The 19,362-nt window shown below is 59.2% G+C and overlaps 1 protein-coding gene across 1 annotated transcript in view; it reads right to left on the reverse strand.

The window, feature by feature from the left end:
• PKD1 (polycystin 1, transient receptor potential channel interacting) overlaps positions 1-19,362 on the reverse strand; it is a 58,584-nt gene that overhangs the window by 4,593 nt on the left and 34,629 nt on the right. Inside the window, 20 exon segments of the mRNA XM_019512744.1 lie at positions 443-617; positions 1,107-1,234; positions 1,787-1,926; positions 2,588-2,782; positions 3,692-3,894; positions 5,143-5,261; positions 5,384-5,489; positions 6,063-6,262; positions 6,510-6,559; positions 6,814-6,930; positions 7,785-7,911; positions 8,712-8,922; positions 9,102-9,245; positions 9,814-9,984; positions 10,866-11,061; positions 11,676-11,928; positions 13,494-13,650; positions 14,322-14,924; positions 15,648-15,792; positions 19,101-19,253. Coding sequence (XP_019368289.1) covers positions 443-617; positions 1,107-1,234; positions 1,787-1,926; positions 2,588-2,782; positions 3,692-3,894; positions 5,143-5,261; positions 5,384-5,489; positions 6,063-6,262; positions 6,510-6,559; positions 6,814-6,930; positions 7,785-7,911; positions 8,712-8,922; positions 9,102-9,245; positions 9,814-9,984; positions 10,866-11,061; positions 11,676-11,928; positions 13,494-13,650; positions 14,322-14,924; positions 15,648-15,792; positions 19,101-19,253 — 3,593 coding nt within the window.

Consider the following 19,362-nt stretch of genomic DNA (forward strand, 5'->3'; position numbering starts at 1 on the left):
CCTAGTTTTTTAACTAGGATGGGGTGAGAGACGGTGTCAAAGGCCTTGCTGAAGTCCAGAAAGACTACATCCACCGCGACACCTGCATCCATGGCCTTTGTGACCTGATCATAGAAGGCAATCAGGTTGGTCTGACATGATCTCCCCTTAATAAAACCATGCTGATTGCCCCTGAGCATCATTTCTGATGCCGGCCCCTCACAAATGTGCTCCTTGATGATCTTCTCAAAGAGTTTCCCCAGGATTGAGGTAAGACATGCCAAGAGTTAGAAAAGCTCTAGGCTTTGCACGCCACCAACTCTCTGCTGGAGTCGAGGGACAGTGCCTGGCTTGGCTGACGTGACAGCTGGAGACCAAGGGATCCCCCCAAATTGCCTGCAAGAACCCGCCCACGGGGTGTACTTTGTGGACAGAGCAGACACTGTGTTTCCCTGCCCTTTACCCGGCCAGGTCGGGCGGTGAGTAGGACCATGTGGCTGTCAGGTTTCCAGGCCCACTGTCCCAGCCCACGGTGTGATCGCTGGCATCGAAGCTGCCGGAGTGGTACAGGCATCTCTTCCTCACCGCTGCTGCGTCTGTGCCACTGAGGAACTCCTGAATGTGGCCCAGGCATTTGTCTGGAAGAGACCGGTGCAGCGTGAGCCCGGGGCTTGGCACAACCCAGGACAGCCACCCTGCCACGTGGTGGTGATGGTGGTTCCTTCCCCATCGTCTTCCTCGAGTCAAACCTGCCTTCCGCTCCCATCCTCGCCGCTTAACCCTTTACCAGCATTTATGAATGCAAAATCCCTTGCTAGACTGCCAGGATGAGCCCCATCTTTGCGGCCCTGTGGCTCATCAGGAAGGACCTGCTACAGCATCCTCCGAAGCTGCGAGCTGAGAGGAAGTCTGGGACGCTCGGAGACAGGAGATGTCATTTATCTAGGGGCACCAGGGCATTGCTTTCCCCAAATGACCAGGGCACTGGCCCCCCACAAATGACAGCGCCAGGCAGTGGGACCCAACCGGAAAAACCTCCTTGTCCAGTTTCAGAGGTCCCTGTGCCGTGGCACGCGTTATGTGGGGCAGGAGATGGGACAGCACAGATAGGGCTCATCCCCACGTACCTTCCTGCAGGCGGAGCTGGCGCAGCCGCGGCACCCCCAGCATCAGGCTATAGCTCTCCCGGCCTGACTGACTGTTGTAGAGATACGGCAACAGCACCTGGGACATCCAGATCCAGAACTCGTCGGACCTGCACACACAGGGATGGGAACAAGGACGAAAAACCCATAGGGTGGATGCAACACGCGGTGTCGCCCTGTAGCCCGGCACGGCCGCTCAGAAGAGCCGATGCCCATGCAAAAGGAACGAGCACTGGAGAGGTGATCTCTGCAGCCTCTGAGCAGAGCTGAGAGTTATCACCGAGGTCACGGGACTCCTCATCAGGGGGGCAAAGGCCCAAGGGGGGTGAGTCAGCCCAGACGGTGCTGACTGGACCGTCAGGCCTGTCTCGTGGATGTTCACCAAGGAAAGGACCCGCTGGACCCCCCTGTGGGTCTGACAGCAGGAGAGGGAATAAAAAGGCATCCAGGATATGGGAGAAGGGACAGTCTCTGTCTGGCAGTGTGACGCGAGCCATGGCAGAGCCCTTTCCCTTCGAGGCGAAGGAGCTGGGGAAGATCCTCCTGCCCTGAAACGTCCAGTTCAGGACAGCCCAGGGGGAGAAGTCTGCTCAGCGACATCCAGCATGAAATCCCTGCCCGAGGCTGCATGGGACACAGTCCGCACCGTGCGCCACTGTTACCTCTTAATGCAGAGGAAGTCCTCGCTGCCCAGCTGCTGCTTGATGGAGCTCTGCAGCAGGAAGGCATGGCTGTTGCGGGACGCGTCACCGTAGCTGGTGAGCAGGTTCACCAGCAGGAAGAGCATATAGATGAGGAAGTTCTGGGGAGCAGAGGTGCGGGGGTCAAGCTGGACGGCGTGGGGACAGCTTTCCCCCGACTAGGCTGGCCCATGTCCTATTTCCGTAGGGTGATGGTGGCAGGACCCCTCCTTGGCTCCAGCGCAGCCGGATCGGGCCCTGCCCGTGGGTCTTCCTCCCGTATGGGAAGCAGCTTCTCAATGAAGCCCAGACCCAGCATGCGGGGGCTGCTACAGATAGCGCAGCACCCACCCCTGGCTTCCTTACGTCAGCCAGAGCAGCCTCTCCTTTATTAGGGGTGCTGCTCTTCAAAGCAATGTTGCTCTGCCAAAAATAATTTCCTTTCCTTTCTTTTAAAGCCAGGGGATTAGCACCCACGGGTTTGCACCGAATGGGCAGCCCTTTCTGGAGTGTCTGGATGCCGAGCTGGGAGGGGGAAAGTGGCCAGGTCTGTGAGGCGCTCCCCAGCACCCGTCTGCAGCAGCTGTTCTTTGCAGCGAGGAGGGAGCACTCCCATCTCCTCTGCAGCACTTCAAACGGAGCAGCCCAGGTCCTTGGGTGGGCTCTGGGGGTGCCCTGGAGCCCGGCATGGTGCAGGGAGCATCTGGGGCTCACTGGAAGGGCCCGGGAGCCAGCCCTGGGCTGCATGGGGGGGTCAGCAGATGGCCAACCTCACCAGCTTACCTTCAGCATCTTGTGCAGCAGCTTGACCTTCCTGGCCTCCTCCTTGGCCTGGAAAAGGGCAAAGCCCTGAGGAGGCCTCACCTTGTTGATCTTCTCCGAGACGTGCTCCACAAATGGGTTCTCCACCAAGGTGTCGTCCTCCTCCGGGTGCAGGCGCTTGGCGACCAGTGAGAAGTAGAGAGCTTCCACCAGCACCTGCCACGGAGGACACGGCCCGTCAGCCATCTGTGGTGTCACTGGTCCTGCCTCAGGATGGGGGGGACCTCTGGAGATCCCCCCCACCCCTCCCAGTGGGTGGGAGTCTGAGCTGTTTTCCCATCTTTTCAAGGCTTTAGCAGAGGAAGGGGAATCCACTTGGCTCGGACCCTTGCACCTCCACACCCACAGACCTCCGCAGGCACTGAAACTCAGCTTGGCCTCAAGGTGGGTGGACTAATCCAAAGGACAAGCCTCTAAATGGGTAGTTCTCCCCCACTGTAGACTCAAGGCACCCCAGCTCTTAGTTTTCCACTGCAGGAACAGAACAGAGCAGTTGCAAAGACCTCAGAAAGACCCCAGCAGGTCCAAATGCTCTGAAGACCCTGGATGCCTATCTGAAACCTTTTGGTTTATCTCATGAATCCTGCCTGCATACCTAACTGTGTGGCACCTAGGGGCACCCTCGAAAAAATCTCAAGGCAACCCAGGGTACAGTGACATCCTGGTTGAGAGTCACTGCTGCAGGAGAAAGGACAAGCAGAAGATAAGGTCAGAGCCACCCCTGGTGGCATCCAGGGAACGATTAGATAGATGGGGCAGGAGCTGGGTCCCACCCCATTTACTAAAGAGGCAACAGATGGAGGAAGCGTGCAATGCAGCGCGCAGTGCAAATCCTCCTTCATTGTGGAGGAAGCATGTAATGCAGTGTGCAGTGCAATGTAGTGTCCTCCTTCATCGTGGAAGGTGTGTGCAATGCAATACATGCAGACAGGCACACGCACAGCCCCAGGTTCCTGTCTAGCCTTGAGGGGTGGGTACCGACTATCCCTCGACATTCAGCCTTTCGAGAGAGGTGGGGAAGGAGCAACACACACGTGCACACAGACTTTCCCTCTCCACTCTCACCTTGAGAGGTTCCCAGATCAAGAAGGAGGCCAGGAAGCTGAATATCCCTGAGATGAGCCACATGAGAGCCACGCTGGAGCTGAAGCCCAAGCCGATCCACGCGGAGACCCCGAAGCAGGCGGCGACAAGGAGGAGGCTGATGCCGTGAGCCAGGTACGAGCACCAGGAGGGCAGCAGGCGCTTCTGGAACGTGCGGTCTGTGGCTGCAGGGAGCAAAGCATGTGACCAGCAGAGAACAGGACCCCCGGGCACCCCAGACACCTGAGCAGGCAGCAGCAGTCTGGCACATCTCCCACTAGCTATAGCAGTGCATGTGCCTATATTATAGTCATTGCTCAAATGCAGCTGCCCCCGGGTAGGAGGCGGCATCACCAGATTGCAAAGTGCCCTTTGTGTGTGTGTGTGTACGCAGGAGGGGGGCTTGTCTGCCCAAGACCCTGGGTCAAATCTAACTGAAGTCCCAGACTGACAGTGCTGCAGGTGTCACTCCAAGCCTGGGTGGCCCTGTCCACTCGGGCAGCGTAGAGGACCTGCCTAGCTGTCAAGCATCGAAATGCGTATGTCGCCAGGAGCCTTGGCCTTTCCCGCCTGCTGCTGAGATCTCCAGGATGGGGTGGCTTGCATTGTCTGCTCTGGCACGGATCCTTCCCCTCCAACACTTGAGATTAAATAACCGTGCCGAACAAACAGGCCAGTAGTGCAGCAAGCAAGATAAGCTGCTGGGCTCTGTGGGTGACAGCTCGATGCTCTTTTCCACTGTGAGCCAGCTCGAGAAGAGCAGCTGTGATAGGAAGGGCGCTGGGCACATCCCCGGGTGACTGGGCCCTTGCTGCAGACACAAGGGATTTAGCAGCATTTCATGACAACTGGGAGAGTCCCACAGGGCGGGTGGCTTCCCCGTCTTGTACATCACAGCAGGAAGCCTCCCTTCCTCTCCCTTTTCCTCGTCTACTGCCTTGAGCTTCCATTTTTCACGTGAATTTTCTTTCATCTCATGGGCAATTGTGTTTCCAGCCTTACGGGGGCCAGACTAATTAGCTAGATGAACACCTCGCTGGGGTCGTTTGACCCCAGTACTCTTTCCTGCCATGGCAGGGGGTCAGACTAGATGATCTACTCAGGTCCCTTCTGACCCTAGAAACTATGAAACTATCCTGGAACCAAGGTAGGAACAGCGAGGGGTTGGTTTGTTGCAATGCCTTGGAGCAAGACGTGCTGTGCTAGGGCTTCAGCTGGGAGGTTTTGTAGGATTTGGATGGGATCCAGGGATGAAAAGAGACATGAGCATGAAATGGTAGGAGATGGGGATATACCCTGTGTGTCCCTCTCTGCCCCTGGCCACCTGCACGTCTGTCTACCTGCCTTTCCTGTCCTTTCTGGCTGCAGGATTTCTCCCTCACCAGCTGCAGAGAGGACCGCTCGCAGCGGAGAGGGCCTGGCCACCTGCGTACCTGTCCATATAGGCTTGGCCGACCTGTTCACTTCCCTGGGAGGAGGTGCCACGCTCTGCCCTTTCTCATTCAGCTTCTGCAGCATGATGGTCTCGGTCTTCTCCCCAAACATGCTGGATCTACCCAGGAGAAGCAACGACATCAGCAAACGACAGAGTCTCGTTAGCAGGGGTTTGCCTGCAGGCACAGGGCATGACGGCAGCATGCCAGGCTCGGCCCCACCGCCTCCCTGCGTACTCACAGCCCTGAGATCAGGTCGGTCTCGGCTCTGCCATAGTGCCCCGCGTCCTGGGAGTGGGCAATGCCGCTGGCTCCATCGGCGAGGATCTGCCGGATCAGGTCTTCGTCTGGGGGAACAGACAGGGGCCCTTACGGGAGCCGGACACTGACCCCAGCGGGACTGCAAGGTCCGGGTCCGGTAGAGGACAGGGTAGAGACCCTGTCTCCCACATCCCTCTCGTGCACATCACGGGCCTGCTCAGGCAGAGGCATGAAGAGGGGAAGGTGCTCTTCTCCCCCGGTGCCCCATGCATGGGAACCTGCATTTCTCTGGGGGCACCGTTGGTTTCTACACAGCAGCTCCTGATTCACGGCAGTGGGAAAGGGCTGGCTAGTGGGTGCTCTTGTTAGGAAAAGCTATGCCCTCCTCCGCCATCTGCACTGCAGCCTCCCCCCAGACGGGCTGAAGGGCAAGGAGCAGGAACACGATGGTGGGGGTCTCCCCCAGGCTGCAGCATGGGGTGCCAGGGACAACCCCACCCTCCGCCCTGTGTGGTCTCTGCATGTGTCTGTTGCTGCTGTGGGAGCAAGTCCTAGCCCCAAAAGCCCCCGGCGCTAAGCCTCGCTGCCAACAAGTCTATTCCCAGCACTAGCAGGGTCAAGCGCTGGCCCGGTCCAGGCTGGGCTGCTTTCACACTCACCGGAGGCGGAGATGTACCTGGCCTGCCCCTGGTGCAAGCCCAGCGACAAGCCATCCTCCACCGCCAGCGGTGCCTCGAGTCCCAGGTGGCGGCTTGTCCGGCCTCGCTTCAGCTTCTGGATGGTGTTGCCCATAATGGAGGGGTCGCTGAGGAGGTCCGGCCAGGTGAGCAGGGCCTCGCTGGAGGGCCACTGGATCAGGCTATGGGAGAGGAAGCAGAGCCGTGGGGTCCAAGCACGAGCTGCTTGAAAAAGACATTGGCAGAAACTCCTCACCCCCCCGACTGCAGAAACGACCCCAGCCCAGCAGCGCCCCTTGTTATCCGGCCCCCGACTCCCCACAGTGCCCCAAAAGGCTCCGCGGGTGCCTCATCTGCAGCTTCTGGTGCTGCAAGGGGTCTCAAGGGGGACAGAGACCTGCTGCCTTGTGCCCCCAGGGTCCCGCTCACCTTTTTGAGTCGTCCGGGAGCAGGTCGGTTTTGGTTTGCTCGGAAACGGCCTGCGGGGAGAAACAGAAGGAGCTCCAGCCCCGCAGTGCTGGCCAGTTCTGGGTCCAGTCCCAGCTGGCGGACGCAGCCGGGTTGGGGCTCATTGCCTGGGCCTGATGGGAGGGTTGGGACAGGGCTCAGGCAGGGGTTGAACTAGATGAGACCTCTGCAGCTCCCTCCCAGGGTTTTTATGAGGGTCCCTGCACCCCAGTCATTTTCTGCTCAGCTCGGGGTGGGGGGGAGCAACACAGCGGCGCCCGCTTACCTCGGCCCGCAGCCCGGGGAAGGTGAGGAAGGAGCTCTCCAGGAGCGAGGAGTCCAGGTAGTTATCAATCTCCAGGGACTGCTGGTCCGAGTGCGTCAGCGTGTGGCTGACGGATGCCTGCGCGACAGGGGGGTGCTCGAAGGGGCTCTACCGCATCCCCTCCCCAGCTCCTACCTACGCAGCACCCCAGGTCCTGTCTGCTCCCTCCCACGGGACTGGCTGCCCTGGCTTACACAGGCGTGGGGAATCGGGGCCAGCTGGGCACCCACGTGCCTTTAGCACTTCAGCTATGCCAGCACCGGTGCAGAGCCTCCGAAGGAACAGGTGTTTGGTAGCAGGGCTCATCAGGAGGGGCCAGGTGATTGCTATAAAAGCCTTTACCAGCCTGGATGAAGGGAGGGGTTCTGCTATGCTTGGAGTGGGGGAAGCAGTGCAGGGGCAACAGGCCTCTGGTTCATCTGGCTGGGATCGGGGAAGCTTCTTGGTGCAAACTTTGGTATGCCACGCTGCTCGGGCAAGGCTGGCAGCCCCTGCTGAGACCTGGGCAGCTGCAGGCAGGCGGCGAGCATCAGCCCGGGGGGCTGAGTGGTTTGCGGCATTGCGATGTGTTTGCAGCGTTGAGTCCAGCCCTTAGCGAGTTCTGCATGTGTAATAAAACCAGGCCCCGCAGGAAGAGACCTCGGGCCTGGTGTGAGTCCCTCCCGGGCTGGGCACCCAGAGAAGCAGGGATGTGGCTCTAGCTCCTGTGGAAGCTCATTCTGGACTTGCAGACAGAAAAGATTCAGGGCTGTAATTTATAGGGTCACCAAGTATTTAGGGAGCCTTGCTGTAGGGTGGACTCTGCATCTCCCATCCGCGGTGCTGCTCGTGGCAGGAATGCTATCCAGCATGACAGACCCTGGCCCTGTCTAAACACACCGGGTATCGGCGCAAACCAGCCAGCCATTTCCACCCCCCCAAGCTCACTTTACCTTGCTACGAGCCATCCTGAAGAGGAACAAAATGACCAGGTAGAGCGGGTAGATGACCACGCTGGACACCAGCCCAACGGCCACCGTGTCCACACTGACCGGGAGCAGGTTGGAAACAGCCACGTTACTGAAGAAGGCAGAGAGAGAAAGGAGATGGGGTCAGAGCTGACCTTGCCAGCACACAGCCTTGCCCTCATTCAGGTTTCAACCACCCCGGGGCGTTTTCCCTTCAGCCTAAGACGGGGAGGAGGGGGGTGATGTCTTGGGATGCAAATCCCGCGTCTGCCTGCAAAACCCAGGTACTGCTGGCTGCGTTTGCCCCTCGATTCTTTTCTTTTCTACTGGTAGATTCCCTTGAAAAGAGTTCACTCTGCTCAGGCCCTCCCAGTGCCCTCCTTTCAGGGGGATTTATGACTTAGTCTTTCAACTGGCTATAAAAGGACTCTGAGACCCCAAGCTCCAGGATGAAGCAGTGCCAGGGCGTTTGCAATGCCCTCCCGTGAGCCTGGCATCTCCGTGGCTGATGCCGGGGGTCCCCAAGGTGCCTGCTCCATCCTGTGACACTTGGTTTCTGAGCATGCTGGACTCCCGTGGGGTCCTTGTCACTAGTTGGTGATGGTGACGGTAGAGGCAGGGTGTGAAACATGGGTGTAGGGGGGAAATGGAGGGGGGAGCTGAGGCTGGGGAAGCAGAGGTCTGGCTCTCCAGGCTCTTCTCTCCTGCGGCACCTCCTGAGCACATGCGACAGGGAGGTCAGGGGGAGGCCCCTTTCCCTTTACACTGATGTTGAGAGGGCCACTGTGCGAGCAAGCCCCGCATGCCGTGCAGCCTGCATGATTGCCCCTGCGGCTGCCGCGGAGCTGGGGGGCACTCCCAGAGGCAACAGGAGCTGCACCGGGGTGGACGGGGCACCGCAGCATGGCCCACCTGACACGGACGTCTCCCACGACGCCATACCACACAGCGTTGGCGCAGAGGAAGAGGAAGACGAGGCCGGAGCAGCAGGTGGCCCGCTGGACCCGGGTGAAGCGGCTGCGCAGGGGCCGGTCCCACATGGACAGCCAGATGTGCTTCTCGAAGAAACCCCGCTGCAGCTCGGCCACGAAGATCCGAGAGAAGCTCCGCAGCTCGTTCTCACCTGCACACGGAGCAGCCGCCTGAGAAAGGCCGGCCGGGTCCACGCTACCCAGCCGGGGCCGGGGCTGCCCCTGACCTGTGCCAGCTCCGGGGCATGGTATGGGCAGTGAGGAGTGGCTCGTCCCTTAGCTGGGGACAGTGCCCCCTCCCAGACCCACGCGCGAGCAGCCAAGCACTCACTGGCAACGTAAACCTCCTTCTCTACCATGCCATCATTCTCCTCGCTCTCCACCGACAGCCAGTCGTTCACCAGGAAAAAGTAGCTCTTGCTGCTCTGCAGATCCCGCACGATGATGTGCTGCAGGTACCAGGAGGGGCTGAGCCCTAAAAACCGGGGAACAAAGAGAGGCGCCTCGTGGCAGACACCCCCTCTGCGTGCGGGCAGGAGGGCGGGGGTCATTGCACAGAATTGGCACCCGCAGGGATCGGCAGGCGGGGGGACGGCAAGGTCCACAACACCCTTCCCATCCTCCCCTGCCATGGTGCATTGGGCAGGGCCAGGGGCTCGGGTCTGTCTCTGCTCAAGGCTTTTCGGTGCTAGTGCTTAGCTGATGCAGTGAAGTGTGATACGGCCCCGACTTGCAGGATGTTTGGGGCATCCCCGGTATTGGGGTGCCTAGCTCCTAGCGACTGCCTCGGGGACTGCCGGCCAACAAGTCTAATGCTGGACACGGGGTCTGAGAGCTCTTTGAAGAGGGAAACCCACGACCTGGTGGTAGACCTCGGGTCTCCTGACCGCCCCCAGACCAGTCCGGGTCCCCGAGGCGTGCGGGTCCCAAGGCATCCATCAGCGGCAGCCTGGCCCCACTGCAGTTTTGGAGCCCAGAGCAGCAGAAGCCTTGCAAGATGGCAAGCTCTGCCCCCGTGCCAACACCTCCCCATCTGCCCTCACCTTTGTTGTCATGCCAGACGCGGATCTTCCAGACGCTGCCCAGGCTGCGCTCGGTGGCGATCTGGAAGATGTCGAGACTGTTGCGGTGGAACGTGTTCTCCCCATCCAGGTGCCTGTGGCCACTCTTGCTGTCCACGCCGTACAGCGTGATACCCACGTGGGCCGTCGTGCCTGGTGGGAAGCAGCCAGGAAGCTCGGTGATGGGGGGGTCCCGTCCACTGCAGGGTCCTTCCTCCCCCCCGCCCACGACTGAGCGAAATGGCCCGCGGAGGGGCCACATGACGGCCTGCAGGCAACAAACAGGCCTCTCTACAGCGCTTCCCCTAGGCCTCCCCATGCCCACGGATAGCGTTACGCCCAGCTCGGAAAGGGCGGCCAGTGGACGGGGTGCATGCTTCCTTTCTCAATGGGATCGGATCTCCCATTCTCGCTCGCTGACACCCTGCTGGGAGGAGATGTTTGTCCTGGATGTTCTTGCTGGACGGCTTGTTTGCTTTGACTTCTCTCCCATACCTGCTGCCAGATGCTTCCTCTCCCACCTGGTCCACCCAGGTGTCCCCCAGACCCGCTCCCAGCGCAGGAGCCTGTTCCCAGGGATGACCATCCTGAAGCCAGTGGGAAAGGCCTCGAGAGCGACACGGTGGCAGCCCAGGGGGATTCTCGCTCCGCACTCCCAGATAACATCTGCTCGGGTTTCAAAGCCCAGGGAAGATGTTTCTGGCAACGGTGGCTGCAATCCCAGCCCCGTGGCTGAAAGCGCAGCTCGCTGCTCAGCTGCATTCAGGGACTGGATCAGACCTAAGTGACCTGGCAATGTGCGTGACAGTGGCTGGGATCCGGCCTCGCCGTCCCATAGGAGTGAAGCACAAAGCTTTTTCCAGGGAACTGGGGAAAGGGAGGGGAAAAATGGAAAGCTGCATCTCGTCTCTGGAAAAAGGAGGGAGGTGGCCGCATGTGATGCGGCGTTCGCCGGTCAACGGATGCGGGGTCATGGAGACTTATCCTGCAGACCCCTGAGGGTTACCATAAAGCAACTTCTGCTCCAGACTCACCTGACCCCCTGCCCCAGCCAGTCTTCACCAGGATCTCGTATTTATACTGCCCGTTCTTCCCGCAGAAGGGGATCACCCCCACCCGGTTAATGTCGATGAGGTCCAGCTTGTGCACGATGAGGGCGGCCACGGAGTACGTCACGAAGCAGACCGCGCAGGTCAGCAGCACGATGTAGTTGAGGCCCGGGCCGGGTGCCTGAGCAGGAAGGAACAGGGTGAGAGACGCTCTCCCCACCCGCGGGGCCGTGGCTCGCTCTGGGGTCTGCGGCAACAACGGGGCACTACTAGTGCCTTCAGGGCATCTGCACGCTGGGATATTAAGCTCCGTGCAGGCGGCTCATTGCCCGTACGCTACCTGCTCTGCAGTGGAGCTTCCCATGGCTACATGCTTTGCTGCCATTCACTTCCATGCCAGAGACCCCTAAACCCCCCTGGGAAGCACTGAGCACTGGCCAGAAGCATGCTCTAACCGGGGAGGGCAACCACACACCCAGCGGTCGGCAAAGATACTGCCCCAGCTTGAAGCAGCCGCATATGTGTATGGGGTACGGCAAAATGCAACCAGGATTTGACCATCCCCCTGATGAGCATTGGCTCGGAAAGGCTATTTTCTGCCTGGGAATAGCTCCCTGCAAAAACCAGGTTGTCACTGCATGTCACAAGCTAAGCAAGAGCAGCCCTGGTCAGTGCTTGGATAGGAGAACCAAGGCTGGTGGGTCTCCTCCCTGTATCATCCCGGCCAAGTGTCGTCTGGATGCCCCCTCTTGCACCGGCTGGGAAGTGCCCGCGTCCCCATTCGGTTTTACTCACAGGAAATATGAACCGGACGGAGTTTGGGGGAACAAACAGGCTGGCTCCGAAAGCTGTCAGGTGCTGGGTGAGGCACACCGCCTGGTCTGGCCTGGTGTCCTCCAGGGGGATGATGCCCTCCGTCTTCCACCTCCCCTCCTGCTCGCAGAAGTACTGGCACAAGGAGGTGTACAGGCCCAGCGTCACCTCCACCGCGGACCAGCTGAAGTGGTTCGTGATGTTGAGGTAGTAATCCTTGGTGGTGTCGTCAGTACTAAAACGGAGAAGGGAAAAGCATGGGGCTTGTGTCTGCGAGCTGCAAAGCGGTAACACCAGTCTCCGCCTGGAGCAACCTTGTCTGGAAACCCTCCGGCATTGCTAGTTATTATTTATTAATTGGGTGCATTACCCTAGTCCTGATTACCCTACACCAGGACCAAGGGCACTAGACCCACTATATATACAGCACTTTCTCTTCTCTTTTTAAGGTCAGTTGTCAGACTCGCCCAGCTCTTCCCCAAACTAACCACGTGCCCTGTTTCCCTGGGCACATCCACAGACTGCTATGATTCCTGGCCCAGGGGAAGAAGTCCTCATTATCATCATTAATCAGTGGCATTACCAGAAGCTAGAGGGGCCATGCTACCTTGCTCAACGATGGCTCCATCGTGGTCAGACCCACTCCCAACCCACCGGACCCTCCTCTCCGACAACACCTCAGTGGGGTTCACCGGCAGCGAGAGACATCCCCTCTTGCAGCCGTCTCAGGACGGATTTAGCAGAGAATGTTGCATTAACATTTGCCACAATGGCAAAGAAAGCTAAGAGCCAAATGCCTCGTGGCCCAGTGACACCCCCACTTAGCAGACCCCAGGGTAGTTGTGCGCAGGACTGTTGCACAGGTGAGCAGAGCAGGAGGTCGGGCATCCCCTTCTGCACATGGGGCCAGAAATGAGCCATGCAGAGGCAAGGGGGCTTTACTGGAGGCTGGAGCGCTGGGATTAAAATGGGAACTACCCTCTGGCCTGCTGGGCTCTGCAGGACGGCGCAGTGGGGTCTGTGCTGAGCAAGTCCCGGGTCTGCCGCAGCCCAGAGAAACTCCAAGGCTCGGCCCTTTAAAGACAGGCATTCTGGGAAATGTAGTTCCCTGGGGGTGAGCTGGGCCGGGCAGGTGAGTCAGGTGACTGGATCTGGGTCTATAAGGCAAGGCTGGAGCGTAGCTAGTCAAAGGAACAGGTGAGCCTGGGACCTGCTCAATAGCTGTACCCAAGCTCCCAGGCAGCTCCCGGTGGGAGGTCAGGCTGGGAAAAGCCAGGAAGGTGGACGGGAAGGACCTGGCTGGTTCATTGCTTGCACTGCTCTGCCCCAGGTGGGAAACAGCCTCCAGGCTGCAACCAAGTAGTCCAAAGGGAGGCCGCGGCCATGGATTTGCAGACGGGGTAAGCTGTTGGGGCAAGCAGGGGTCTGCAAATGGTGGAGACTGGAGGAAGCAATGCAGGAGGAGGAGGAGGCACACTGTAGCTGGGATCCCTCTCTCGGAGGACGTGGGGTAGCTCCGGTAGCTTGGGTGCAACTTGCAAAGCCCAGCGAGCCTCGTGCTCCTGCGCATATGCTGCTCTGCTAGCTGAGCCCCCCCTCCTCGCTCGCTCCAGGTACACTGGTGCATGTACCTCCTGCAAGGAAGGCCTGGCTGCACTCGGCCAGGATGCCGGCTAGGGACACAACCATGCTGCCGGGCAGTTTTGCTACGGGAATAAGCCCTGCTCAGTCATAAGAGCTGCTCCTGGGTTGTGACACCAGGGCCAGGCTGTGGCCCTGGCAGGTGGGGTGGTGTCTTACATGGGGGAGATGAAGAAGGTGTACTGCTTGTGGTCCTTTCTGGCCAGGGCCTCCAGGCTGATCTTCTTGGCGGCGCTGCAGTTGTGCTCGCTAGGCGCGGGTGCGTCGTGGAGGTAGGCTGCGACGAATGGCTCCGGCTCACTCGAGAGGTAGCGGTCTGGGCAGCACGGGGAAGAGAAGGGGCAGGGTGTTACCGAGCGGGCTCGGGCCCAGAGCCCTTCCTGACTGATGCTGCAGGCTGGCAGGCAACCAGAAGCAGCGATAACCTGCTGTAAGGCAAATGTCAGGGCTTGTGGGGTCCCTTGCTGGTGTCCCGTCAAGGGACAGCTGCTCGTTCACAGCAGGCTCGGGCCCATCCTCTCGTGGGCAGGAGAGGATGGGCTTTAGGGAACAGGCCACCCTCAGCTTCAGCCACCCCTGGGGACACAGTCACGGGTGCCTCATGAACCCGCACAGGTCCCATTCAGGGGGCAACACAGGGAAGCAGGCCAGGCCCCCAGGCACAGGCAGAAGCAACACAGCTGCTTTAGCGTGGTGCGCGGCACACACAGAGACAGCAACATTGCTTCCACGCTGGGAAGTAGCGCGTCTGCCATGCCGCGCTGCATTGCTCCCCAGCACAGTACTGACGGCCAGGCCCAAAGGCCTGGTAAAGCATCCACCTTGCACGGTGCACCTAAAGCACATGGAAGAAGCCCCATGTCTGTCCTGTTAGACGTGCCCGTGGAGCAGTCCTTATGGGTAGCATCCGTCCTCTCCTCCTCTCCCCACCCTCCAGTGACAAGCAACACCAGGAGCCGGCGCTGTCCCCGGCCGCTCTGTGCCTACCGTTTAAGATGCGGTAAGTCAGCTGGAAGTGCAGCCCTGCTTCGCGGTGGCTGTTCTCCGTCGTAACCACAAGGTTGACCGAAGTCCTTTCCGGGATGACCTCCGTGCCGGCAGAGATATTCATCGCCTCGGTGTTGTTGGAGACCATCACGGTGATGGCTTTCTTGGAGTCCAGGCTCCCAATAGGAATCTGGGTCCCGTTGTTAGTCTGAAACTCCATGGAGGCCACTTCTGTGGACACGGTGTAGTTGCTGATGTAGCCGAAGGGGAAGGGATTGGAGTCCACCCGGAACATGACTTGGATCACGTCGGTCAGGTCGGAGAAGGTGGTGTTGAAGGCCTGGGGGATGGAGAACTGGCAGTCGGGCATGTTTTCATAGCAGAGCAAGTTGAAGGGGTCAGACCTCTTGCCTTTGGCCACGATTTCTCCTCCCGCCAGCTCGAGGGGCTCCTCGTTCAGCACCCGGGACTTCATCAGGATGCGCATGAGGCTGGAGGACAGGCTGTAAGCTTTGGAAGCCACCAGGATGTGGTGGTGATCGTTGAACAACTCCTGGGGCTTCAGCTCCGGTGACACCGCGTTGACGAGGTGTATCAAGTCCCCTGTCCGGTGAAAGCACAAATGGAGAAGCGGTGACTACCATGGTCCAGAGAACAAAGCGAGGAAGAAAGGGCTGCCCTCTGGGGCTCAGCAGGGCCACCTGACCTTGCACAGGGATTGCTCTGCAAAAATACTGCACCTCACCTTGCTCCCTTGATCTGTCCTGTGCTGCAGCCAAGAGCTAAAGCTGCAAGGGCCTCAGGTGGGTTTGTTTCCCTTTCATGGAAGGGGTGAGATGAGTGGATGGGGAAAAACAGATAAACAGAAGCCCCCAACCTCCCCAGAGTAGCTGTGTTAGGGTGCGGGTAGCCAGCATCTGCACGGGCACATCTGCACAGGGTACCCAGTGCAGCTGGAGGATGCAGCTGTCACACTAGCCTGGCTGCCAGTGCAGCCTTAAGGGGCCAGCTCCTTTTGGGGTGCACTGCCAATTTGATATCCCATCCCCAGGCATAAACCAGAATGACACTGAGGGGCTAAACTGAGCAGAGGGTAAACCTGCATATTCTGGATGCAGCTTTGAAATCCCCCAAGCCTGGCTACAGGCGGTGTCAAGGTGCTGGGTTCAGTGCAGGACCATCTCTTTGATGAAACTCTAGCTGCAGTGGGCTGTCACTCCCAGCTTCTCTAGCCTGGCGCTTTCCTCGATACCTCCTAGACTCCCTGCACGGGCGATAACCTCCCACCAAATCCACCGCCGCTGGGGCCGGGGAAGTGGGACACACCTGTGATGTTGAGGATGTTGTCTGCAATGGCGGTTGGCGTCATGGTGCCCTGGGTGGTCTCTCCCTGGAGGATCGCCATCATGCTCTCCAGCTTGTTTAAGGTCCTCATCAGGCAGGACCTGCAGACAAACTCCTTGCTCGCCACCTGCAATGGGAAGACCTGACTGAGCCCACTTCCCCACGCTTGTGCAAAACTGCCTTCTTGATAGTGTCTGCACTTTATAGATTAACCAACGTATGGGGCGCGTGCACGTTTGTATGTGCACGTGTGTGTGCGAGCACATGTTTTGGTGGACTGGATCTCACTGCTTTAGTTGCTGTAGTGAGCTTCAGACTATAAAAGCAGCTGTCTGTCTGTCTACTTTGGTTAGTCTATAGGGTGCAAATCTACCCTCTACTTGACTTCAACTGAATGCCGCAAACTGCGTCTCTCTCGACGTTGTTTATTGCCCCTCTGACTCGCTCTGCCCCCGACACCCTGTGGCACCATCCATCCACCCGCTGCAGCAGGGAGGCAGCGGCATGACGGTCCTACCTAATAGCCAAAGGCTTGGGGGCCCTGTCGCTCCTGCCCGTGGGGCCCATGCTGCCTCTGCCCAGCAAGGGCTTGCAGGGCTTGCATGCTCTCCACGGTGACTGCGCAGAGGGCTGCAGCAGGCTGCGATGGCGCAGTGGTCTGCGTCTCCATGCCCCAGCAAGGGAGAACCTGGCGCCTGCCGCCAAACTGGAGCCCAGCACACTTCTCCGAATCTGCAGCTGCAATGGGGGTGGGGGGCAACTGGGACAATGATGGCTGTTCCCCAGGGGATGCTTGTCACACACCAGGTGACAGAGAGAACCGATCTCCTCTACCCGGCACCTTCCCCATGAGTCTTGGGCACTGCTCGCAAAGGAGCGTTGCTGATGGGCTCTCCAAAGCAAGAGCTCTCTGGCTTTTTCTTCATGTGGGGAGTCAATCGACCGCCTCCCAGCAGTTTGCAAACCCCAGTTGCTACTGGGCTGAGGCCGTGATTGGAAAGACCTCTTAACCACAGCCCTTTTTTATCCCCCAAGGGAAAATTTTTGCATCTGAGCTCAGAGTGAAGCCATGTGCATCTGCAGCAGCACCCACAGCTAACCTTCCCTGGGCCTCCTGACAGCAGGACTCGGTCTCCTCTGACTGCTGGGTGGAGGGGAGGTACGGGCAGCTGCGAGCCAGCTCTGCAGCTGTTGGCCTTCGCTGCGCTCAGTTTTTGTCTGATGCAACAGCAGCATTGGCCGGAGTGCAGCTCCCAGGATGAGGGGCACCGCTGTGGCCCCCTTCGATCTCCCCGGGAGCCTCCCGGGCTCCTTCACTTGTGCCAGGAGACTCCAGGAGCTCCTCTTTGGCTCTCTCTGCTGGGTCCCACTGCCTGCCCACTTCTCAGGTGCCTTGGGTTTCTGTCAGCAAGGTTATTTGGGTAGATGCGATATCTCTAAATAGTCAGAAAAAAGTTCTTTGCAAGCTTAGCACAAACGCCCTTCATCGAGCATAAGGAGATTCTGCTGCATAACACAAAGGTATCTCATATGGCAACTGCCTGCCTTTGCTCTTGGAGAGGGACTAAGGTAGGGAACCCGTCTGCATGGCAGAGGTGCCCAAGCCAGCACGGGCAGCAGACACAGAAGAGCTGCGTTAGCTCCGCGGCAGGGTGAAGCCACCAGACGCAGCAATGCCACGTCCCACGCCGGAGCAAGCTCGGGGATCCGCTCGGTCTCTGTGCCACGCGGATGTCCAGCCCGTTCCCTGCTGCTCGTGCATCTGGGGCAGTGAGGTCTCCTCTGCCTTCTCTGCTCTGCTTGAAGCCAGCCAAAAGCAGCCGGTGTTGTTCCCGCGCTGCTTTCAACAGGAGCAGGATTTGACTGTTGCTGGGTCTGCCTCCAGCACCCAAGTCCGTCCCAGGCCCATGGGCAGGGAGGTGCTGCCCACCCTTCCAAGCCGAGCCGTGCCAAGGAAAAGGCGCTCTCGGCCTGCCCGGAGTCCCCGGGGTGGAAGGGAGCAGTCAGCAGGACACGTGGAAGCTGTTAATAGGGCCCAGCTTGGATTTTTTCTCTCTCCTTTTTTTTAATCATCCCAGGACTCAGCTGGGATTCACCACGTGCTTGGGGACAGATGGCAAAATAGCTTCCAAGGGACTGCCAGCCGCCCTGCGCTTTGATGTGCGCATTATTGGGGAGGAGGCTTGTCTGCGCCCTGGGGACCTTGTGTCCGAGTTGGCCAACTCAAGACGGCCAAGAGCGATGGGGGTGAGGAGAGGAAAGGAGCTGTGGGGAGGCACTTCATGGAGCTGGCTACGAACTAACCCCAGCATGCACAGGCTTTCTACTAGCAAAGTGCATGCACCTCCCGGCAAGGGAAATTCTCTGCAGGATCATATCAGATGTGACCTTTTCTTTCCTGTCCACTTGGGAGAATCAAAGGGGAATTTCTTCTTTGATGGGGCACACAGTCATCTGGCTGGGAAACGGCAATGCTTTCCCCATTTCCAGCTGTTTGGGAAGTTCGTGCCTTGCAAGCTGCCGTGGCGGTTCTGACTTGTGGCCAGGACTCCCACAATGCCAGCTTTTCCCCAGGGCTGGGCTGTGTTCCCCAGCCGGCCGTACGAAATGGATGCCAGGTGCTGGGGTGTCGAGCCTTGCAGGGGCAGGGTGGCGGAGGGTGTTTTCAGTGCAAGCTGCCAGAGAAAATGCAGGTGGGTGCCGGACGTAGAGGCAAGTACAGAGGAGAGGAGGCACGGGGACCGGGACTGCTCGTACAGCCGGGGGAGCCGTCGGGCTGACCACCAGAAGCCAAGCATGCTCACAAATGTACTTTCATGATCTTTGCCACAGCAGAGTATTGGCCATGTGGTCCCCTGCTTGGCCTGTGGCAGGTTTGGGTGTCACGTCTTGGGGGTTCACCATGTAGCTTTGCTAAGAGGTTGGACACTGGATTTGTCTGGGCTGGTCTGGACAGGGCTGATTCTGCTTTAGGCAGGGAGTCAGACTAGATGTGACCTCTGCAGCTCCCTTGCAGCCCCACTGCTCTGTGAATCTGATACGAGGGCGGCTCCCTTTCGCCCATGCCAAGCCCACCCTAGAGCCCACCGGGAAGCAGAGACCACTGCCTGGAAGTGGAGATCCCCACTTCACATTGACCACGGGCTGGGATGTGCCTAGGGTCTCTGAGCCCCCCACTGCCACGCTACTGTGCTGATACCAGCAGACAGGTACATGATAGCTGCCGGGGGTGTGACTGCACGTGCATCTCTGGCTTCCACCTAGACTGATGGAGGAGAGGAAAATGGGACCTGTAGTTAGCGAGGGATGTAGGGAGATGAACGCTGCCTAATGAGGCTGACACGTGAGAGCTGTCCTGCCTGCTGGGTGAAGCCGAAGGAGGCATGGACATCTACAGCTGCAGCCAGGGTCCCACGGGGCTGGGCGTTTGCCTACCGTGCACTGAGCCAGGGCCGCCGAGATCTGCTGGATGTCATCCACCGTGTTCACGCTCAGGGAGATGAGGGTCTCAGTGATGTTGGTGCGGGTCCAGATCCGCAGTGCTCGCCCGTGGCTGGCCTCGGCTTCCGAATCCAGCGTGTGCTCGTACTGCAGGGCACAGGACCAGGGGCAGGGATCAACCTCTTGCAAAGCTCCCCAAAAGCAGTGGCCCAAAGGGCGCCTTTAGTGGTCCTCAGCTGCAGCTTGCATGTATAAC

This window comes from Gavialis gangeticus, unplaced genomic scaffold (assembly GCF_001723915.1).
Source record: "Gavialis gangeticus isolate Ggan-Ray unplaced genomic scaffold, GavGan_comp1, whole genome shotgun sequence".
NCBI lineage: Eukaryota > Metazoa > Chordata > Crocodylia > Gavialidae > Gavialis > Gavialis gangeticus.